Raw genomic sequence first — 18903 nt, forward strand, 5'->3', positions numbered from 1 at the left:
TGAAAAACAGTGACAATATATTGACAACTGGTAGCAGCTGCATCATAATAGGAGGCGCAAATGATGTTTACTGTAATGAAACTTGGCATACAATGAGAATCCTAAAGGAAACAATCAAAAGGATGCCTCGAGTGCATTTCTACATTGTTAGTATCCCCAGGAGACACGATCTGATGGAAAACTCGTGTGTAAACATAGAGATTGTTACAACAAACAGGCTATTTGAGAAAATATGTAGAGGTTTCCAGAATACAACTTTTGTAGAGGTAAACAGTGTTCACAGAGAGCACTTCACAAGACATGGTCTCCATATGAACGTAAAAGGGAAAAAGATTATTAGTGCCGAAATACTTAAATTTATTAATGAGTCACCTGTGATGGAAGGGTCTCCAATCCCAATTCCGCCAAAACAAGAATCTGTAACAGTGGAACCATCATTATCTGCAGGAGAGCTATAACAAACGCCAGTAGCAGCAGCAAAGGCTCTGATATTCTCACCAGCAGCATCAGATAAACCACTAGCAGCAGAATCACCACAATCATCAGCAGAGCTGTCGTCATCAGCAACAGCATCCAGAACAGCAGACCCCATAATACTATCTCAAGGCAATGAAAATGCTTGTGAGGAAAACATACAAGGGTCATTAGCTGCAGCAGCTAACAAAGAAGGGCAGTCACCAAGTCAGAGAGCACAGGAGCCACCAGCAACAGCAACCACACAGAAGAGGTACCTGAGGGCTGGGAGATCAACAGCAGAAGCAGCTTCCAATCAAGACAGATGCCTGAAAACTAGGAGACCTGCTACACTAAGTGAGGATTTTTATGGTATCAAGTAAACAGAAAGAGAACATGGAAAAAGATGTAAGTAAAACTGTCCATCTTAAATACCAGTGTGACAATAGTGAGAGGAATATAAACATAGGACAAAGATATAACCTAGGTTTAATGACACAAACTGAAAAAAATCACTGCATAGTACCAGAAGCAAAGGGAGCAAGTGATATGCTTAGTATATTACAGGAAGGGGAACTATTAAATTTAAAGTCAACTGCTAGAATACTTCACCAAAATGTTCAATACATATACAATAAAACAGAGGAACTAGAGGCAATATTACACGAATATAGGCCAAACATTCTAGTAGTTACAGAACAAGGGCTAAAAGAAAATCACATAGGAATGTACAACTTGAAGAATTATGTGAAAGTAGCCAGTTTTTGCAGAACCTCCTATAAAGGTGGTGGGTTGCCATTTTTTCTAACTATAAATCAACTAAAGCCATAAATATAACAAAATATACTACAGAATTGAGCTTTGAAGCTGCAGCACTGGAAACTAAAATTGCTGGGAATTTGTTGTGTATTAGGTTTCTATCGATCACCAGATGGTGTAATTAAAACCACCTTTGAACAGCTGGAAGATATAATCCAACACCTCTTATTTTGATCATTATAAGAGATCTGAACATACACAAGTAAAAATACAGATAATACTAAGACCCTACTGGACTTATCGTGCATATACAATCTAAAAATAAAAATAGATAAACCAACCAGAGTAACAATGCATAGTGAAACTATAATTGATCATGTAATAACAAATATTCCTACATGCTATTGTGACAAACAGGTAATAAACTCCACATTAGCAGACCATTTTACAATCATGATAAACATAAATATAAAGACTAGTGATTCACTGCAGAAGATATGGGAGATGAGAAGACAGAACCACCCACATAAAATAAATCTGCTAAAAAAGATGTTAGAGGCAGAAAACTGGGAAACAATATATGCAGCAAAAGATGCAAACACCAAATGGAACCAGTTTTTTTCTTTATTCAATTATTATTATGATGTTACATGTCCGGTTAGTAAAAGGCTTGTCAAAAAGCAACAAAAAAAGAAAAGCTGGGTGACTGGGGAAGTAATCAATGCCAGAAATAATCTGAGTGTGTGTTATGACCTCTCCAAACAAACAAACAAACAAAAAAATACTGAGGCCTACAACACACTGTATAAAATAAAAAAGAAAGAGTACTGTAGTTTTACCAGAGAAACTAAAGCATCATTCATCAGGATGTCTATAGATAAGGGAAAGAACTACTCAAAAAGTTTATGGTCTTTCATTAATGAAGAGAGAGGAAAAGTAACAAACCGGGCAGAGGACATCTGCCCACTGATGAGTGGGAAAAGCAACACAAACCCTCTAGAAATAGCTAGTACTTTTAACAGATATTATATTACTGTAGCAGACGAATTAATAAGACAAAATAAAACAAATGCAGTAAATAAATTGTTAAAACCCCCACATACAAATCATACTATGGTTTTCATACATACAACAGATACAGAAGTGTCAAACCTAATAAAACATTAAAATTAAACATTCATCTGGCTGGGATGGTGTCACACCACATCTCATAAAGGAATGCAGAGAATGTATATTAAAACCATTGACACACATGCTGAATGCTGCGATAGAAGAAGGTACCGGGTAATCAAAAAGTCACTATAAATATGAAAACTTAGAAACCACGGAATAATGTAGATAGAGAGATAAAAAGTGACACACATGCTTGGAATGACATGGGTTTTTATTAGAACAAAAAAAAAAAACTTCACAAAATGTCCGACAGATGGCGCTGGACAGCAAAACGTTAGTGACTGTGCATGACAATCATGTATAAAAGGAGATGTAATGAGAGAGAGAATCAGATGTGCCAGCAGTCGCAGCATGTTGACATTACCGGAAAAGGCGCTTTTAGTGAAGCTGTATTATCAGAATGGGGAATGTGCTTGTTCAGCGTTATGATCCTATCGCCGTAGGAAGGGGATTCGAATGGGTAAAGGTCCGTTGACAAATGCAGCTGTGGCGAGAATGATTTCGAAGTTGGAAGCCACGGGTTGTTTAAACGATATACCCCATAGTGGCTGACCGAGCACAAGGCGTAATGCTGCTGAGACAGTTCAGGAAGAAATGGAGAGTGTAGCGGGTTCGTCTATGCATGGGGAAGTCAACGCTCGTGCAGTCGCACGTCGCACCAGCATTCCACACACTACTGTTTGGTTGGCACTGAGGCATACCCTCTGATGCTATGCGTACAAAATCCATTGGCATCATGAACTGTTAGCTGGTGATTTATTGAAGTGGAGGGCATTTGCGATGTGGGTATTTCAAAAGATGGCGGAAGATGACGATTGGTTGAGTAACGTGTTGTGGACCAATGAAGCTCATTTCACGCTCAGAGGGTCTGTCAATGCCCACAACTTCAGAATTTAGGCTACCGAAAATCCTAGAAATGTTGTGGAAACTCCATTGCACGACGAGAAAGCCACACTATGGGTTGGGTTTACCACATTTACCATTATCGGGCCTTTTTTCTTCAAGGAAATTCGTGATTCTGGTTGTGTAACTGCTACTGTGATGGCTGAGAGGTACGCCGATATGTTACAGAATTGCATCATACCTAGCCTGGCTGATAAACACCTGCTGGAACGTACGATGTTTATGCAAGTTGGCGCTCCACCCCATATTGCTAGACGCGTGAAAGATCTCTTGCGCGCCTCATTTTGTGATGATCGTGTGCTCAGCCACCACTTTCATCATGCTTGGCCTTCCAAGTCCCCAGACCTCAGTCCATGCGATTATTGGCTTTGGGGTTACCTGAAGTCGCAAGTGTATCATGATCGACCAACATCTCTAGGGATGGTGAAAGATAACATCCGACACCAATGCCTCACCATAACTCGGGACATGCTTCACAGTGCTGTTCACAACATTATTCCTCAACTACAGCTATTGTTGAGGAATTATGGTGGAGATATTGAGCATTTCCTGTAAAGAATGTCATCTTTGCTTTGTCTTACTTTGTTGTGCTAATTATTGCTATTCTGATCAGATGAAGTGCCATCTGTTGGACATTTTTTGAACTTTTGTATTTTTTTGGTTCTAATAAAATCCCATGTCATTCCAAGCACGTGTGTCAATTTGTACCTATCTATCTACATTATCCCCCCCATGAACCATGGACCTTGCTGTTGGTGGGGAGGCTTGTGTGCCTCAGCGATACAGATGGCCGTACCGTAGGTGCAACCACAACGGAGGGGTATCTGTTGAGAGGCCAGACAAACGCGTGGTTCCTGAAGAGGGGCAGCAGCCTTTTCAGTAGTTGCAGGGGCAACAGTCTGGATGATTGACTGATCTGGCCTTGTAACACTAACCAAAACGGCCTTGCTGTGCTGGTACTGCGAACGGTTGAAAGCAATGGGAAACTACAGCCGTAATTTTTCCCGAGGGTATGCAGCTTTACTGTATGGTTAATGATGATGGCGTCCTCTTGGGTAAAATATTCCGGATCTCTGGGCGGGGACTACTCAAGAGGACGTCGTTATCAGGAGAAAGAAAACTGGCGTTCTACGGATCGGAGTGTGGAATGTCAGATCCCTTAATCGGGCAGGTAGGGTAGAAAATTTAAAAAGGGAAATGGATAGGTTAAAGTTAGATATAGTGGGAATTAGTGAAGGTCAGTGGCAGGAGGAACAAGACTTTTGGTCAGGCAAATACAGGGTTATAAATACAAAGTCAAATAGGGGTAGTGCAGGAGTAGGTTTAATAATGAATAAAAAATAGGAATGCGGGTAAGCTACTACAAACAGCATAGTGAACGCATTATTGTGGCCAAGATAGACACGAATCCCACGCCTACTACAGTAATACAAGTTTATATGCCAACTAGCTCTGCAGATGACGAAGAAATTGAAGCAATGTATGATGAAATAAAATAAATTATTCAGATAGTGAAGGGAGACGAAAATTTAATAGTCATGGGTGACTGGAATTAGAGTTTAGGAAAAGGGAGAGAAGGAAACGTAGTAGGTGAATATGGATTGGGGCTAAGAAATGAAAGAGGAAGCCGTCTGGAAGAATTTTGCACAGAGCATAACTTAATCATAGCAAACACTTGGTTCAAGAATCATAAATGAAGGTTATATACATGGAAGAAGCCTGGAGATACTGGAAGGTATCAGATAGGTTATATAATGGTAAGACAGACATTTAGGAACCAGGTTTTAAATTGTAAGACATTTCCAGGGTCAGACGTGGACTCTGACCACAATCTATTGGTTATGAATTGTAGATTAAAACTAAAGAAAGTGCAAAAAGGTGGGAATTTAAGGAGATGGGACCTGGATAAACTGACTAAACCAGAGGTTGTACAGAGTTTCAGGGAGAGCATAAGGGAACAATTGACAGGAATGGGGGAAAGAAAAACAGTAGAAGAAGAATGGCTAGCTCTGAGGGATGAAGTAGTGAAGGCAGCAGAGGATCTAGTAGGTAAAAAGATGAGTGCTAGTAGAAATCCTTGGGTAACAGAAGAAATATTGAATTTAATTGATGAAAGGAGAAAATATAAAAATGCAGTAAATGAGGCAGGCGAAAAGGAATACAAATGTCTCAAAAATGAGATCGACGGGAAGTGCAAAATGACTAAGCAGGGATGGATAGAGGACAAATGTAGGGATGTAGAGCATTATCTCACTAGGGGTAAGATAGATACAGCCTACAAGAAAATTAAAGAGACCTTTGGAGTAAAAAGAACCACTTGTATGAATATCAAGAGCTCAGATGGAAACTCAGTTCTGAGCAGAGAAGGGAAAGCAGAAAGGTAGGAGTAGTATATAGAGGGCCTATACAAGGGCAATGTACTTGAGGACAATATTATGGAAATGGAAGAGGATGTAGATGAAGATGAAATGGGAGATACAATACTTCGTGAAGAATTTGACAGCACTGAAAGACCTGAGTCGAAACAAGGCCCTGGGAGTAGACAACATTCCATTAGAACTACTGACGGCTTTGGGAGAGCCAGTCCTGACAAAACTCTACCATCTGGTGAGCAAGATGTATGAGACAGGCTAAATACCCTCAGACTTCAAGACGAATATAATAATTCCAATCCCAAAGAAAGCAGGTGTTGACAGATGTGAAAATTACCGAACTATCAGTTTAATAAGTCACGGCTGCAAAATATTAACGAATTCTTTACAGACGAATGGAAAAACTAGTAGAAGCCTACCTTGGGGACGATCAGTTTGAATTCCGAAGAAATATTGGAACACGTGAGGCAATACTGACCCTATGGCTTATCTTAGAAGCTAGATTAAGGAAAGGCAAACCTACGTTTCTAGCATTTGTAGACTTAGAGAAAGCTTTTGACAATGTTGACTGGAATACTCTCTTTCAAATTTTGAAGGTGGCAGGGGTAAAATATAGGGAGCGAAAGGCTATTTACAATTTGTATAGAAACCAAATGGCTGTTATAAGAGTTGAGGGGCATGAAAGGGAAGCAGTGGTTAGGAAGGGAGTGAGACAGGGTTGTAGCCTCTCCACGATGTTATTCAATCTGTATATTGAGCATGCAGTGAAGGAAACAAAAGAAAAATTCGGAGTAGGTATTAAAATCCATGGAGAAGAAATAAAAACTTTGAGGTTTGCCGATGACATTGTAATTCTGTCAGAGACAGCAAAGGACTTGGAAGAGCAGTTGAATGGAATGGACAGTGTCTTGAAAGGAGGGTATAAGATGAACATCAACAAAAGCAAAACGAGGATAGTGGAATGTAGTCGAATTAAGTCGGGTGATGCTGAGGGAATTAGATTAGGAAATGAGACACTTAAAGTGTAAATGAGTTTTGCTATTTGGGGAGCAAAATAACTGATGATGGTCGAAGCAGAGAGGATATAAAATGTAGACTGGCAGTGGGAAGGAAAGCGTTTCTGAAGAAGAGAAATTTGTTTACATCGAGTATAGATTTAAGTGTCAGGAAGTCATTTCTGAAAGTATTTGTATGGTGTGTAGCCATGTATGGAAGTGAAACATGGACGATAAATAGTTTAGATAAGAAGAGAATAGAAGCTTTCGAAATGTGGTGCTACAGAAGAATGCTGAAGATTAGATGGGTAGATCACGTAACTAATGAGGAGGTATTGAATAGAATTGGGGAGAAGGGGAGTTTGTGGCACAACTTGACTAGTAGAAGGGGTGGTTGGTAGGACATGTTCTGAGGCATCAAGGGATCACCAATTTAGTATTGGAGGGCAGCGTGGACGGTAAAAATCATAGAGGGAGACCAAGAGATGAATACACTAACCAGATTCAGAAGGATGTAGGTTGCAGTAGTTACTGGGAGATGAAGCAGCTTGCACAGGATAGAGTAGCATGGAGAGCTGCATCGAACCAGTCTCAGGACTAAAGACCACGGCAACAACAATCTACATTATTCTGTGATTTATTCAGTTTTCAGATTTATACTGACTTTTTGATCACCTGGCATATTTCCAGATTCACTGAAAGTAAGTAAAGTGAAGCCAATATTTAAGAAAGGGAACAGGGATGAATTAGTAAATTACAGGCCAATATCATTGATCTCAACATTTGCTAAAATCTATGAAATGGTAACAAAGAATAGAATTGTAAGTTTTATAACAAAGTGCAGTATACTGCATTCATCACAACATGGTTTCAGAGAAGGGAAGTCAACAAAAACAGCATCAACAGATATAATTGAGCACATTCTTAATTTACTTGACAGGCAACAAAAGACTTGTGGAATTTTTATGGTCCTATCTAAGGCATTTGATTGTGTGATCCACACAAAATTAATGATGAAATTATTGGAATTAGATGAAAATGCTATGACATACTTAAATCATACATTACAAATAGGAAACAATGCATGGAAATCAGAAATACTAGTGGGGGAAATATAACAAACTACAGATCAGAATTGCAAACAGTTAAACACGGTGTGCTGCAAGGGTCGGTGCTAGGGCCAATACTATTTGTAATCTATGTAAATGACTTCCCTAGATACATAAATCAGGATCTTATAATGTATGCTGATGACACAACAATCAGTTGCACAGCTGACACAAAGGAGGAGCTTGAGAAGGAAGCACTCCTGAATATCGAAAATGTAAATAAATATTTAACACAAAACAACCTGTTTATGAATCAGTCTAAAACAATGAATGTAGTATTTCAGACCATGCATAGTGAAAATTATACTATAATTGTTAATATAAATGGAAAGACTATTAAAGAAGTAACCAGCACAAACTTTCTAGGAACTATAATAGACAAACATTTGGCATGGGGGGAGCATATAGATGCACTGTGTAAAAGATAAACAAACAGATCTTCATCGTGCAAGCTGGCTACTTAAAAAGAATATTCACAATTCAGAAAAGGGCAGTGAGATGCATTGCAAAAATACCACCAAGACAGACCTGTAGGCAAGCTTTTGTACACTATAATATTACGACAGTATATTCACTGTACATATACCAAAATAATTAAAAAAGAAACAGACCTAAAATGTTTTAAAAATCATTTGAAACTATATCTCACAGAGAAATGTATATACAGTTTGAGTGAATACTAAGATGGTGTTTAAATATGTTATATCATTACTGAAATGTATCTTCAAAAATTATCATTTTTGTATGTTGTTTGGATTTGTGTGTGTATATATAATGTGAAACATGTAGTACCTTTGTATGCTTATAGTCTATTTCTGTTTAATTATTTGTTTCATTTATATATAATGAAATCAAGTTTGATGTTAATAGCCTATTGTATGACATGCCCAATACTCTCAGCTGGATTTTCAGCTGGAGTCCATGGGCAGAGAATAAATAAGTAAATAAATAAATAAATAAATAAATAAATAAATAAATACTTCCTCTTGCATTTCCATAATATTACTCTCAAGTGCATCTCCCTTGTATAGACCCTCTACATACTCCTTCCACCTTTCTGCTTTCCCTTCTTTGTTCAGGACTGGTTTTCCATCTGAGCTCTTGATATTCATACAAGTGGTTCTCTTTTCTCCAAATGTCTCTTTAATTTTCCTGTAGACAATTTCTATCTTAGCCCTAGTGATATATGCTTCTACATCCTTACATTAGTTCTCTAGCCATTCCTGTTTAGTCATTTTGCACTTCCTGTCAATCTCATTTTTTAGTCATTTGTGTTCCCTTTCGCCTGCTTCTTTTACTGCATTTTTATATTTTGTCCCTTCATCAATTAAATTCAATATCTCTCGTGTTGCCCAAGGATTTCTACTAGCCCTTGTCTCTTTACCTACTTGATCCTCTGCTGCCTTCACTATTTCATCTCTCAAAGCTATCCATTCTTCATCTATATTCCTTTCCCCTGTTCTTGTCAGTTGTTTCCTAATGCTCCCCCTGGAACCCTCTACAACCTCTGGTTGTTTCAGTTTATTAGGTAGCATCTCCTTAAATTCTTGCATTTTTGCACACCACAAATTATACATTGAAATTTGTAACAGCTTAACAAAACTATCATGTGTGGATTCCATTGAAATATGGATTAAATGGAATGTTTCCTCTTAGATAGTGCTGAAAAGGGAACGAATATTTATTGTACAACTGTGGTGTGATGGAACACTGTGTCAGTGATACTAATACAATTTCAAAGTAAACTGAATATATCAGAATTATGTAAGAGTTTATAAAAAATTTCTTTGCATCTACATCTGTCAAAATTACAATAACAACTACAATAGATAAGCCAGCATGACACACACTGTGACTCAACAATAAAAATAGTTCTTAGTGTATACAATAGTGTTGTCATGTTGATCACATCATGCTGAATAATGAAGGTACCACAGTCAATAAAAATATGTGTTACGCATATACATTAATGTAATACTGTAAAGTGTAGTTACATGTATGACATCTTTTAATGCAGATGTAAGATACATATATGTGTGATGACATAAACAGAACTGTTCATCCCAACTGTTATCCCAAATATAAATACAAGGCATGTCCAGAAAGTAAGTATCGTGTCGTTCTACCTCCTTCAAAGCACTAGTGTTTCAGTTCTGCACATTCACACTCATCTCTATGGTTCATTGCCTTTCCACTGGTGCCATTACAGCCAGATTGTGTTGTGTTCACATTTGGTAGTGATCATTCAAAATGTTTCAGACAATCCCTGAGCCTGCCGAATGTAAAATGCATTCTATAATACAGTTTTTGAATTCAAAGAATGTTAAACCAGCTGAAATTCATCGTCAGCTTGTAGAGATATGTGGCAAAACTGTAATGACTGACGTGTTGGTGAGAGTGTTTCTCATACAGTTCAATGCTGGATGAACCATTGTTCATGATAAAGCATGGAGTGGACAGCCTTCTATTGTCAATTATGATTTGGCTAAGAAAGTTTTCAAAAACAAACAGTACACAATATAACTGCTTTGTGATGAGTTTCCACAAATTTAAAAAACTGTTTTGCATGAGATTACCACAAAAAGCTTAAATTTTCACAAATTGTGTTCCCCTTTTGTTCTGAAAATGCTGATGGATGTGCAAAAGACAAAGCAACATTTCTTACACAGTACAGGGATGAGGGAGGTGAATTCCATACATCATAAAACCAGTATTGCATTACCCATACAACCTATGCAGTATCCTATTCACAAAATTGAATCTAATGGCGCATTCCCCAGCAGATGATGCAGGTGCCACCCCTGCCCCCAAACAGCACCTGCCATTTACTACTGCAGTCCAGTCATGGGCATTTTGTATCCTGAAAAAGTTCAGGACGTGTGTCAAAGTAGCCATGTTATATAACACCTGTGTTAGTTACTGTGCAGCATTCTGTATCGCTTTGACAATTAACCAGCTATCTGACTGTAAAAATTACTGTGGCTATCTGATCACAGTTCCTGTAGTTGCTAAATACACTGTGATGTACAGTGGTTTTAACAGCTTCTTCAGTACCAAAGCCATGTGGATCCCTGTGTCACTTCCATCCATGTTCTCTTCAAACACAACTTATATTCTCACAATCCTCCCATTCAAATATATGCTTATCACCATCCTTCTGAGGGGGTCACTTTCCACTTCATTCCTCCCTAACCCCACAATGTACTCTATCCCCTCCCCTCCCATCCCCTTTTGCCCCCCCCCCTCTCTCTCTCTCTCTCTCTCTCTCTCTCTCTCTCTCTCTCTCTCTCTCTTTCATGTTCCTCTCCCTCAGTTGTTCAACTAGGACCACTTTATTCAGTCCTCATTTTGCTGTGGCCACTGAAAGCCTCTTCCCTTCCCCTCTGATGACTTAAATTGTCTCCCTATGTGCCTTGTCTTTGATATCTTACCCATTACCAGTTGTACACTCTTTTCCCCTCCTCCAGGTGTCATCATTGTCACCATAGATAACCGATAACCTCTAATAAACTACCAGTCTCTCTCTCTCTCTCTCTCTCTCTCTCTCTCTCTCTCTCTGTGTGTGTGTGTGTGTGTGTGTGTGTGTGTGTGTGTGTGTGTGTGTGTGTACACCTGTACCTGTACCTGTCAAGGACTTGATGTTTCTGCTTGTCAGTGAGTGGTCTCCTTCACTCCTGAAGTATTTACATTATACCAGAAGAGTCCTACTATAATTAAACAGCTGTTTAATGGCCACATTTGTTTATTAATAAGTAATGTTTTTGTATTATTTATTTTTCACTAGAATGCGCTGGAGAACTACACTTTCCTCCCATTCAGCGTTTTCCTGGCCATCTTCTGGACATTTACGTACAAGAAGGTTCCAGAAACTAAGAACAAGACTTTTGAAGAGATCTTGGCTCTTTTCAGACATGGGAATGGAAGGTAAGGGTTTTTTATTGAGGATGCTTTTCAAATTACTTAATGCTTTAGTAATTTCTATTGAGTAGTACCAGTACAAGCTGATGTCATTCTTAAAAGATATTCTGTTTCAGCATTTGTGCATGTAGACATTGAAAGTAAGACTGAAAAGACATTATCTTAATTTTTTTCATGACATGCTGTATAATTTACTATTTCAGAGGACTGGGGTCCATGTATGTAAGATGTAACAGTTACAAAAGATGTTACACTTTAATATTGTTAGTATCAGGTTCATTACTAGAAGAGAATGGGAAAACATTAGAGAAACAATGCCTAGAGAATTAAGCAAAATTTAAGAGTTCAACAGTGCTGTAACATCAATAAAGTGACATAAAAATGGAATTATTTAGGTAGTAGTCAAGTATACCTGGGAATTACTACTCAGATGCTGTTATTGTCAAAGCAAGCACAGATGTAAATAGTGAACTTTTTGAGAAAAACTTATCAAGATGGATTTAGGTGGTAGATGGTGAGAGGTGGGGGGAGGGAAGGAGAAAGGGGGGGGGGGGGAGAAGAGAAGACGAGTGGAATGGAGTGGGGTGAGCTGATCTTTTTAAACAAGAAAAAAATCAGCTTGGGTAACAATTTAATTGCTATAGTTCCAATGATACTACTGAGTTTCAGAGAATGAAACGTTTCTGTCTTTCACATGGAATGAATTACATATTTTGATACAAGGGTAAAGGTGGATGATGCGAACAAAGCAATATTTCAGTTATTTGAAAAAAAGCCTTCAGTAGAATGCAATCTATTGAAATGTTGCTAAAAATATGTGAAGCATATTACTGGCAATGATTAGGGTCTTCGGTTAACGACTAAGGTGCACTTGGAACTGTAAGGGTGAAAGCTGAGTAAAGAGAGGTAGTATATTTTGGCCTACCAGAAAGGATGCTGTATAAGATACCACAATCATCAGTTCTTTAACATTATGAGAGTGATTAATGGCTGTCACTATTCAGTGTGTGATAGTACTGGGGAGTTAAATACATTAGAAATAAAGGAGAACATTCACTGAAAAGCAACAGCATGGTGTTGTCAACAGGTACACCAGAAAAAGAACAAAGAGTTTCTAGCTTTTGGAATAAACCCTTTTGTGAGCTAGAGTACACGCACACATGCACATGCCCTTATGTAGTGCCTGCTGGACACAAAATGCCAGGAGCGCAGTTCTGTTTGTGGACAAGGGTGAAGTGGGGAATTGTATTGGATGGGGTGGCAAGGGAGAGGGATGCAGGAGACAGAAAGAGGGATTAGGGGTGGGTTGCTATTGGCTTTGAGGGAGACAGCCTCTTTGCTGGCTAAGAATGCAGGAGGGGAAGGTGGCAGGTGCACAGGCTAGACATTTGAGACATAGGTACTGGAGCCATTCTGGTGCAGTGGTTAATGAAGGTGACATGAAGAGATGAACTGGGAGGGTGTGATAATTTAGAAGAAGGGGAAGCTGTTGGTTGTGGCAGAGGGAAGGATACAGATGGTCCATGTTTTAAAGCAGCCATTGAATTTGAGCATTTTGTGCTCAGCTGCATTTTGTGCTACTCGGTGTGTTTTGTTCTTGGCCTCAGGTTGGCAGTGGTCATTCATTTTGGTGGTTGGTTGTCATACTGAGATAAAAAGCTGTACAGTGATTGCTGCAAAGAGCTGCTATATAACATGGCTGCTTTCACATGTAGCCTGGCCTCTGATGGAGTAGGATAAGACTGTGCCAGGCTTGGAGCAGGAAGTGCTGGGTGGCACCATTGGGCAGATCTTGCACCTGGATCTACCACTTGGATCTACCATTTGGAAATGATCCCTCTGGCAAGGGATTGGGATTGAGAGTGGCTTAGCAATAAACTAGGATGTTGTGTGGATTGGATTGGTGGTGGAATACCACTTTAAGATGCGTGGGAAGAATCATGGGTAGGATGTTCCTCATTTCAGGCAACGATGACATGAATCTGACCCCCCCATGAAGGATATGTTTCAGTTGTTACTGTTCTGGGTGATACTGGGTGGTGCGAGATGCACTACTTTGTAACCAGTTCTTGGCAGTGGTGAGAGGATTAGGGGTATGTGCGGATGTTGTAGCCAGCCGCGGTGGCTGACCGGTTCTAGGCGCTACAGTCTGGAACCGCGCGACCGCTACGGTCGCAGGTTCGAATCCTGCCTCAGGCATGGATGTGTGTGATGTCCTTAGGTTAGTTACAGGTGCCCAGGCTGTATGGGAGGGATTTTTTGGTGTGTGAGAGATGACAGCTGTCAAATGCAGGTGCTGTTTGTGGTCAGTGGGTTTAATAGGGCAGAGGTGTAGATGGAGCCATCAGAGGTGGAGGTAAACATCCAGGAAGGTGGGTCATTCGCTTGAGGAGAAGTTGTTGAAACTGTGATGGAATGGGGATATGGTTTCCTGGGCCAGAGTCCAGTTCACGAAGATATCATAAATGAACCTGAACCAGAAAAGGAGCTTAGTGGTTTCAGGAGGGTAGGAACAATTGGTCTAAATAGCCCAGAGAAAGGTTGGCATCGGAGGATACCACGTGAGCGCCCAAGGATTCATGATCTTGACACAATCTCAAAATTTTTTCTCCCATTTGCTTCACCTGTTCCTTCTCAAGTGAACATACTACCTTCCTGGACATTGACCTCCACCTCTCTGATGGCTCCACCCGCCATTAACCACCAGCAGTACCTGCTTTTCGACTGCTGTCATCATTTCCACCCCAAAAAATCCCCTTCATACAGCCTGGCAACCCATGGACAGGGTATCTGCACTAGGATGAGAATTCCTGTGCTCAGTATGCTGAATGTCTCATGAGGGCCTTCACAGACTGACTCTACCTCTCAAACTGGTCCACAAACAGACTTTGTGTGCCATATCTTCACACACTTACCCAAATTCTCCCACTGCCTCCAAGAATCAGCTACAAAGGAGTGTCCTCTTGTCACCCAATATCACTCTGGACTGGAAAACTGAACCATATCCTTCCTCAGAGTTATGATTATCTATCATCATGCCTTGAAATGAGGAATATCCTACCCGAGATCGTTCCCACCCATCTTCACCTGTGAAAGCAGCCACGTCACACAGCAACTCTGCAGCAATCCATGCACAGCTTTTTAAACCAGTACAACAAACAACCAACCAGCCATTCACTCGAATGAATGGCCACAATCAAACTGGGGTCAAGAATAAAATAGACCATCTTGTGGCACAATATGAAATTGAACACAGCATGCACAATTTTGGAGGCTGCTTCAAGACCCGGTCCATTTGGATCCTACCTTCCATCACAAGCTTTTTTGGACTACACAGATGGAGTTATCCTTCAGACATATCCTACACTCCCGAAACAACCATGGCCTCAATCTCCATTAGCCAACTGTCCCCACACTCTCCACCAACAGCTTCCCTTTCCTCTGGCTAAGACACCCAAGCATCAAATGCATAGCCTGTGCACCTGCCACATCTTCCTCCCACTTTCCAAGCCAGCAAACTGACTTTCTCTCCCCAGGCTGCTAACTATCCATCTTAACACATCTTCTTTCCTCCTTCCTTCCTCCTTCCTTCCTTTACCTGTACTCACCCCACACAACACAAACCTGCCTTCCCCTCCCTGGTCCATCTGCTAACTATACTCGTGGCATTGAGCATCCTACTGGCACTATGTAAGTTTCTTGAGAAATCATTCTGTGAGTGCAGGTGAAATTACAGCTTCTTCATGCAATAATGTGCATACACTGCTGGGGAAAAAATACAATATTCTCAGAGGTTTTGTTCAGTGGCACCAGGGTATAACATGTGCTTACTGAGGAACTGTAGTGTTATTGATTCATTTTTCATGCTCATCAGTGATCAGATGGCACTCGGGAGACCTGTCTGTGTAACCTCTGAATTTACCTTGCCAGCAGTAACTATACTGGGTTTAGAGGTGAACAATGTCTGCAACATTCATTCTACCGTACAACTGTGCCCCACCATTGAGTACATACTCCTATTGAACAACTTCAGTCATTTGAACGGAGTTGCATTATGGCCCTGCAGGGAGTTCAATAGACTGTTGATTGGTTGCTGCAGATGTTGGGCACATTGTATGGGGCGTGTGCCATCGCCTTCAGTAGTGGTCTGTGAAGATTCTCACACCCATAGACCAGGTTCTTGATGTTTGTGTAGCACAGAGCACCTCAGGTTAGAAGCATTGTGCAGCAGTTGGCAACTGAACTTCATCCAGGGAGGAAATCCAGACACATGTTACCTTCACCATGGAGCATTGGGAACTGTTTGCTTGTAGCAGAAATATCATGTCTCTCTGCCCAGACTAACACTGACACTATGCCACTGCAAAGCATGGCTACTCTGGTGTCATGAAAGAATTGACTGGAGAGTGGAATGACGCTTTTGTCATCAGTGATGAGAACAGGTTCTGTCTGTATGCGAGTGATGGACGTACACGTGTATAGTGTAGACCTGACTTGCCCAAGTGTACTCACCCACGACACACAAGTGTTGTCCTAGGCTTCATGGTACGGGAGGGGCTATCGGTTGCAACTCATCGTCACATTTGGTTTTTATGTAGGGTGCCCACTGCATTGCACAGTGGGCTACTGCGATTTCTTCAACAGAAATATGATGTGCTTTTTAAGCAGGACAATGTTTGCCCACATGTGGCTGCTGCATTGCAGCACACTCCTCATAATGTGCAATTATTGCCCTGGTGGGCAAGATCACAAGAACTCTAGTCAGTTGAACACCCCACCTCCCCCATTTTTCTCCCAGTGTATTTAAATTACATCAGATGACAATAAATGAAGTATAGTAGGAGTACTGTGACACTGAAATGAAGAATTGTTGTATTAAAGTAGGTAAACATGTTCAACTGATGGAATTAAACTCCAATCAAATAAATATAGAAAAAATATGTACTTACTAGGCACCAGCAGATGTTGAAAAATGTGTTAAAATTGTCAGCTATCAGAACCAAGGTTTTTTCACCAATGTTAACTCAGAAGCTTCACCTAATTGCAGTTCTTTTTTTGTCAGATAAAGACTTAATTTGAGGCCATGCTGTAGAGCCACGTAATGAAAGACATAGTGGGTGTAGTAAAAGTTGAATATCTTGAAGGAGTGTGGTAGATGTGTAGATGAATTTGGGATCTTGGACAAAACTAAGTTTTACTGTTAGGTTTATTACCAAAAAATTCTAAAAAAGTGGGTAGCTAAATCTTGCTTCAAATTGTTTGCTTTGCAAATGAAGGATGGCCTCAGGGTGTATAAATAATAGAGCAGGACATAAAGGTCTTCCAAGACAAATTCATTGCTGTGCGCAGGTTGTTGTGAGTAGCTTTATGTCTGAAGAGTAGGGGGAGGCTAATATCAGTTTACAGTTATTGGGACATGTGTTTAAAGTAACAGTTGTAAGGCAGAAGAGGAACTCCAATGTTGAAGTAGTCGGCGTGAATGTTTGATAATTTTGAAGGATATGTTTACCTGAACTTCCTTGATGGGTAAAGCAATCCAGCAAAATATTAGGAGGTGCACAATTTCTGAACTTGAGAAGTTGTAAAACTGTGAGGCAGAATTGCTGGCTCGTACTTATTTCGAGGAGCAATGGCACTGTGGCTGAGACTTGTAGAGAAGTATATGTGCTAGCCTATCTTTTGGAACTAATTGTTCCATTATGAGAGAGAGAGAGAGAGAGAGAGAGAGAGAGAGGGGGGGGGGGCAAGGGGGGGGGGGGACAGGAGGAGTAGGTGGAGGTGGAGGTGGTGTAGATTGGGGAGATTAAAATAGAAGTTCAGGTCACTAAAATACCATGATGAAGGATGTCCTCTCTCCCACTCCTGAGGAAGTGTCTATTAGTTCCGAGATGTAAGGTAGTTTGTGTGCCCATCAGCAGAACTGACACTTCTCCTACAGGTAATTACTTCAGCAATTCTCCCATAATTTTATACAAGAAAGGATAGTTGCATCTACAAGTTGAAAATGGGGTAACATGGCAAAGAATTATTTTTATTGGTAAAGGGGAAGAAATTATGGAATGTGAGAAGTAACTTAAAGATATTTACTCTGGAAATTAATTGTTGTGAAGATGTCAGATGACAAGCAGAGAGCCGGCCATTGTGGCTGAGCAGTTCTAGACGCTTCAGTCTGGAACCGTGCAACCGCTACAGTCGCAGGTTCAAACCTTGCCTCGGGCACGGATGTGTGTGATGTCCTTAGGTTAGTTAGGTTTAAGTAATTCTAAGTTCTAGGGGACTGATGACCTCAGATGTTAAGTCCCATAGTGCTCAGAGCCATTTGAACCATTTTGACAAGCAGACTGAAGCAGAAGAATACATGACTGAATTTTCAGGGGGCATATTTAAATGTATGGATGCACGATTGATCTTTGAAAAAGAAACTTCAGTTAAGAATTCTGTAACACAGTGGGCATTTGTGTGATTTAGAAGATTTGGAGTATTTATAAACTCCAATTACACACTTCGAAGATTTGTATTGGGAACCATGTAAGTGCAATTTTGACAAGGAAATTCCAGCTGGAAACAAATCATTTTCTTACTGCAGTAACAAACCTGCAAAATGATGTATTCCAATATCGCAGCTTCTGGCTGAAAAGGTGACAGTACTCATAATTTAAGCGACTCTGGCTAGTGGCTCTGTCTGTGTGAGCAACTGGTTGTAAATGGTTCCCATTATTAAAAGTAAAACAAAATGTATATTACTCACATGTCACATCAAACATTCATTTTCTTTGTTCTCTCCACTGTAGTGATACATGACATGTTCCAATAATACATTAGTGGGTAGCATTGCGTATTACTACTTACCTGTAAATGTTTTAGGTACCAGAACCACTATGAATCTTTGTTGGCTTGTCACATAGCAGACACAGGAGAATGGAATGTGTTAGTGAATTATGGAAATGATGTGTGGCTAAACATGACTTGTTACCTAAAATCATGCACACTTGGTCACTGATCCAACTTGATAACATAAAACCTGCGATGTCTACAGTGTTGATTCGAAGAGTGAATCAGTGGTTCTTACATGGATAAAACAGTTCATGATGAACGTGAAATCAGTGACCCTTATTACTAGTAAGGGTCATTAAATAGCACAATGTAAGGTATCAATGTGGGGAAGCAGGACTTGAGCAGTCATTACTACTTTGAACATGGGATCCATAAAACTTTTAGAAG

At 40.1% G+C, this 18903-nt stretch overlaps 1 protein-coding gene across 9 annotated transcripts in view; it reads left to right on the forward strand.

Moving 5' to 3' along the window:
• Window positions 1-18903, forward strand: part of LOC126188976 (glucose transporter type 1) — a 1320264-nt gene that overhangs the window by 1190326 nt on the left and 111035 nt on the right. For all 9 annotated transcript variants that reach the window (XM_049930753.1, XM_049930752.1, XM_049930756.1 and 6 more), the window contains one exon: window positions 11549-11688. In XM_049930753.1, the coding sequence (XP_049786710.1) occupies window positions 11549-11688 (140 nt within the window). The remainder of the gene's footprint in view (window positions 1-11548; window positions 11689-18903) is intronic.

This window comes from Schistocerca cancellata, chromosome 5 (assembly GCF_023864275.1).
Source record: "Schistocerca cancellata isolate TAMUIC-IGC-003103 chromosome 5, iqSchCanc2.1, whole genome shotgun sequence".
Taxonomy (NCBI): domain Eukaryota; kingdom Metazoa; phylum Arthropoda; class Insecta; order Orthoptera; family Acrididae; genus Schistocerca; species Schistocerca cancellata.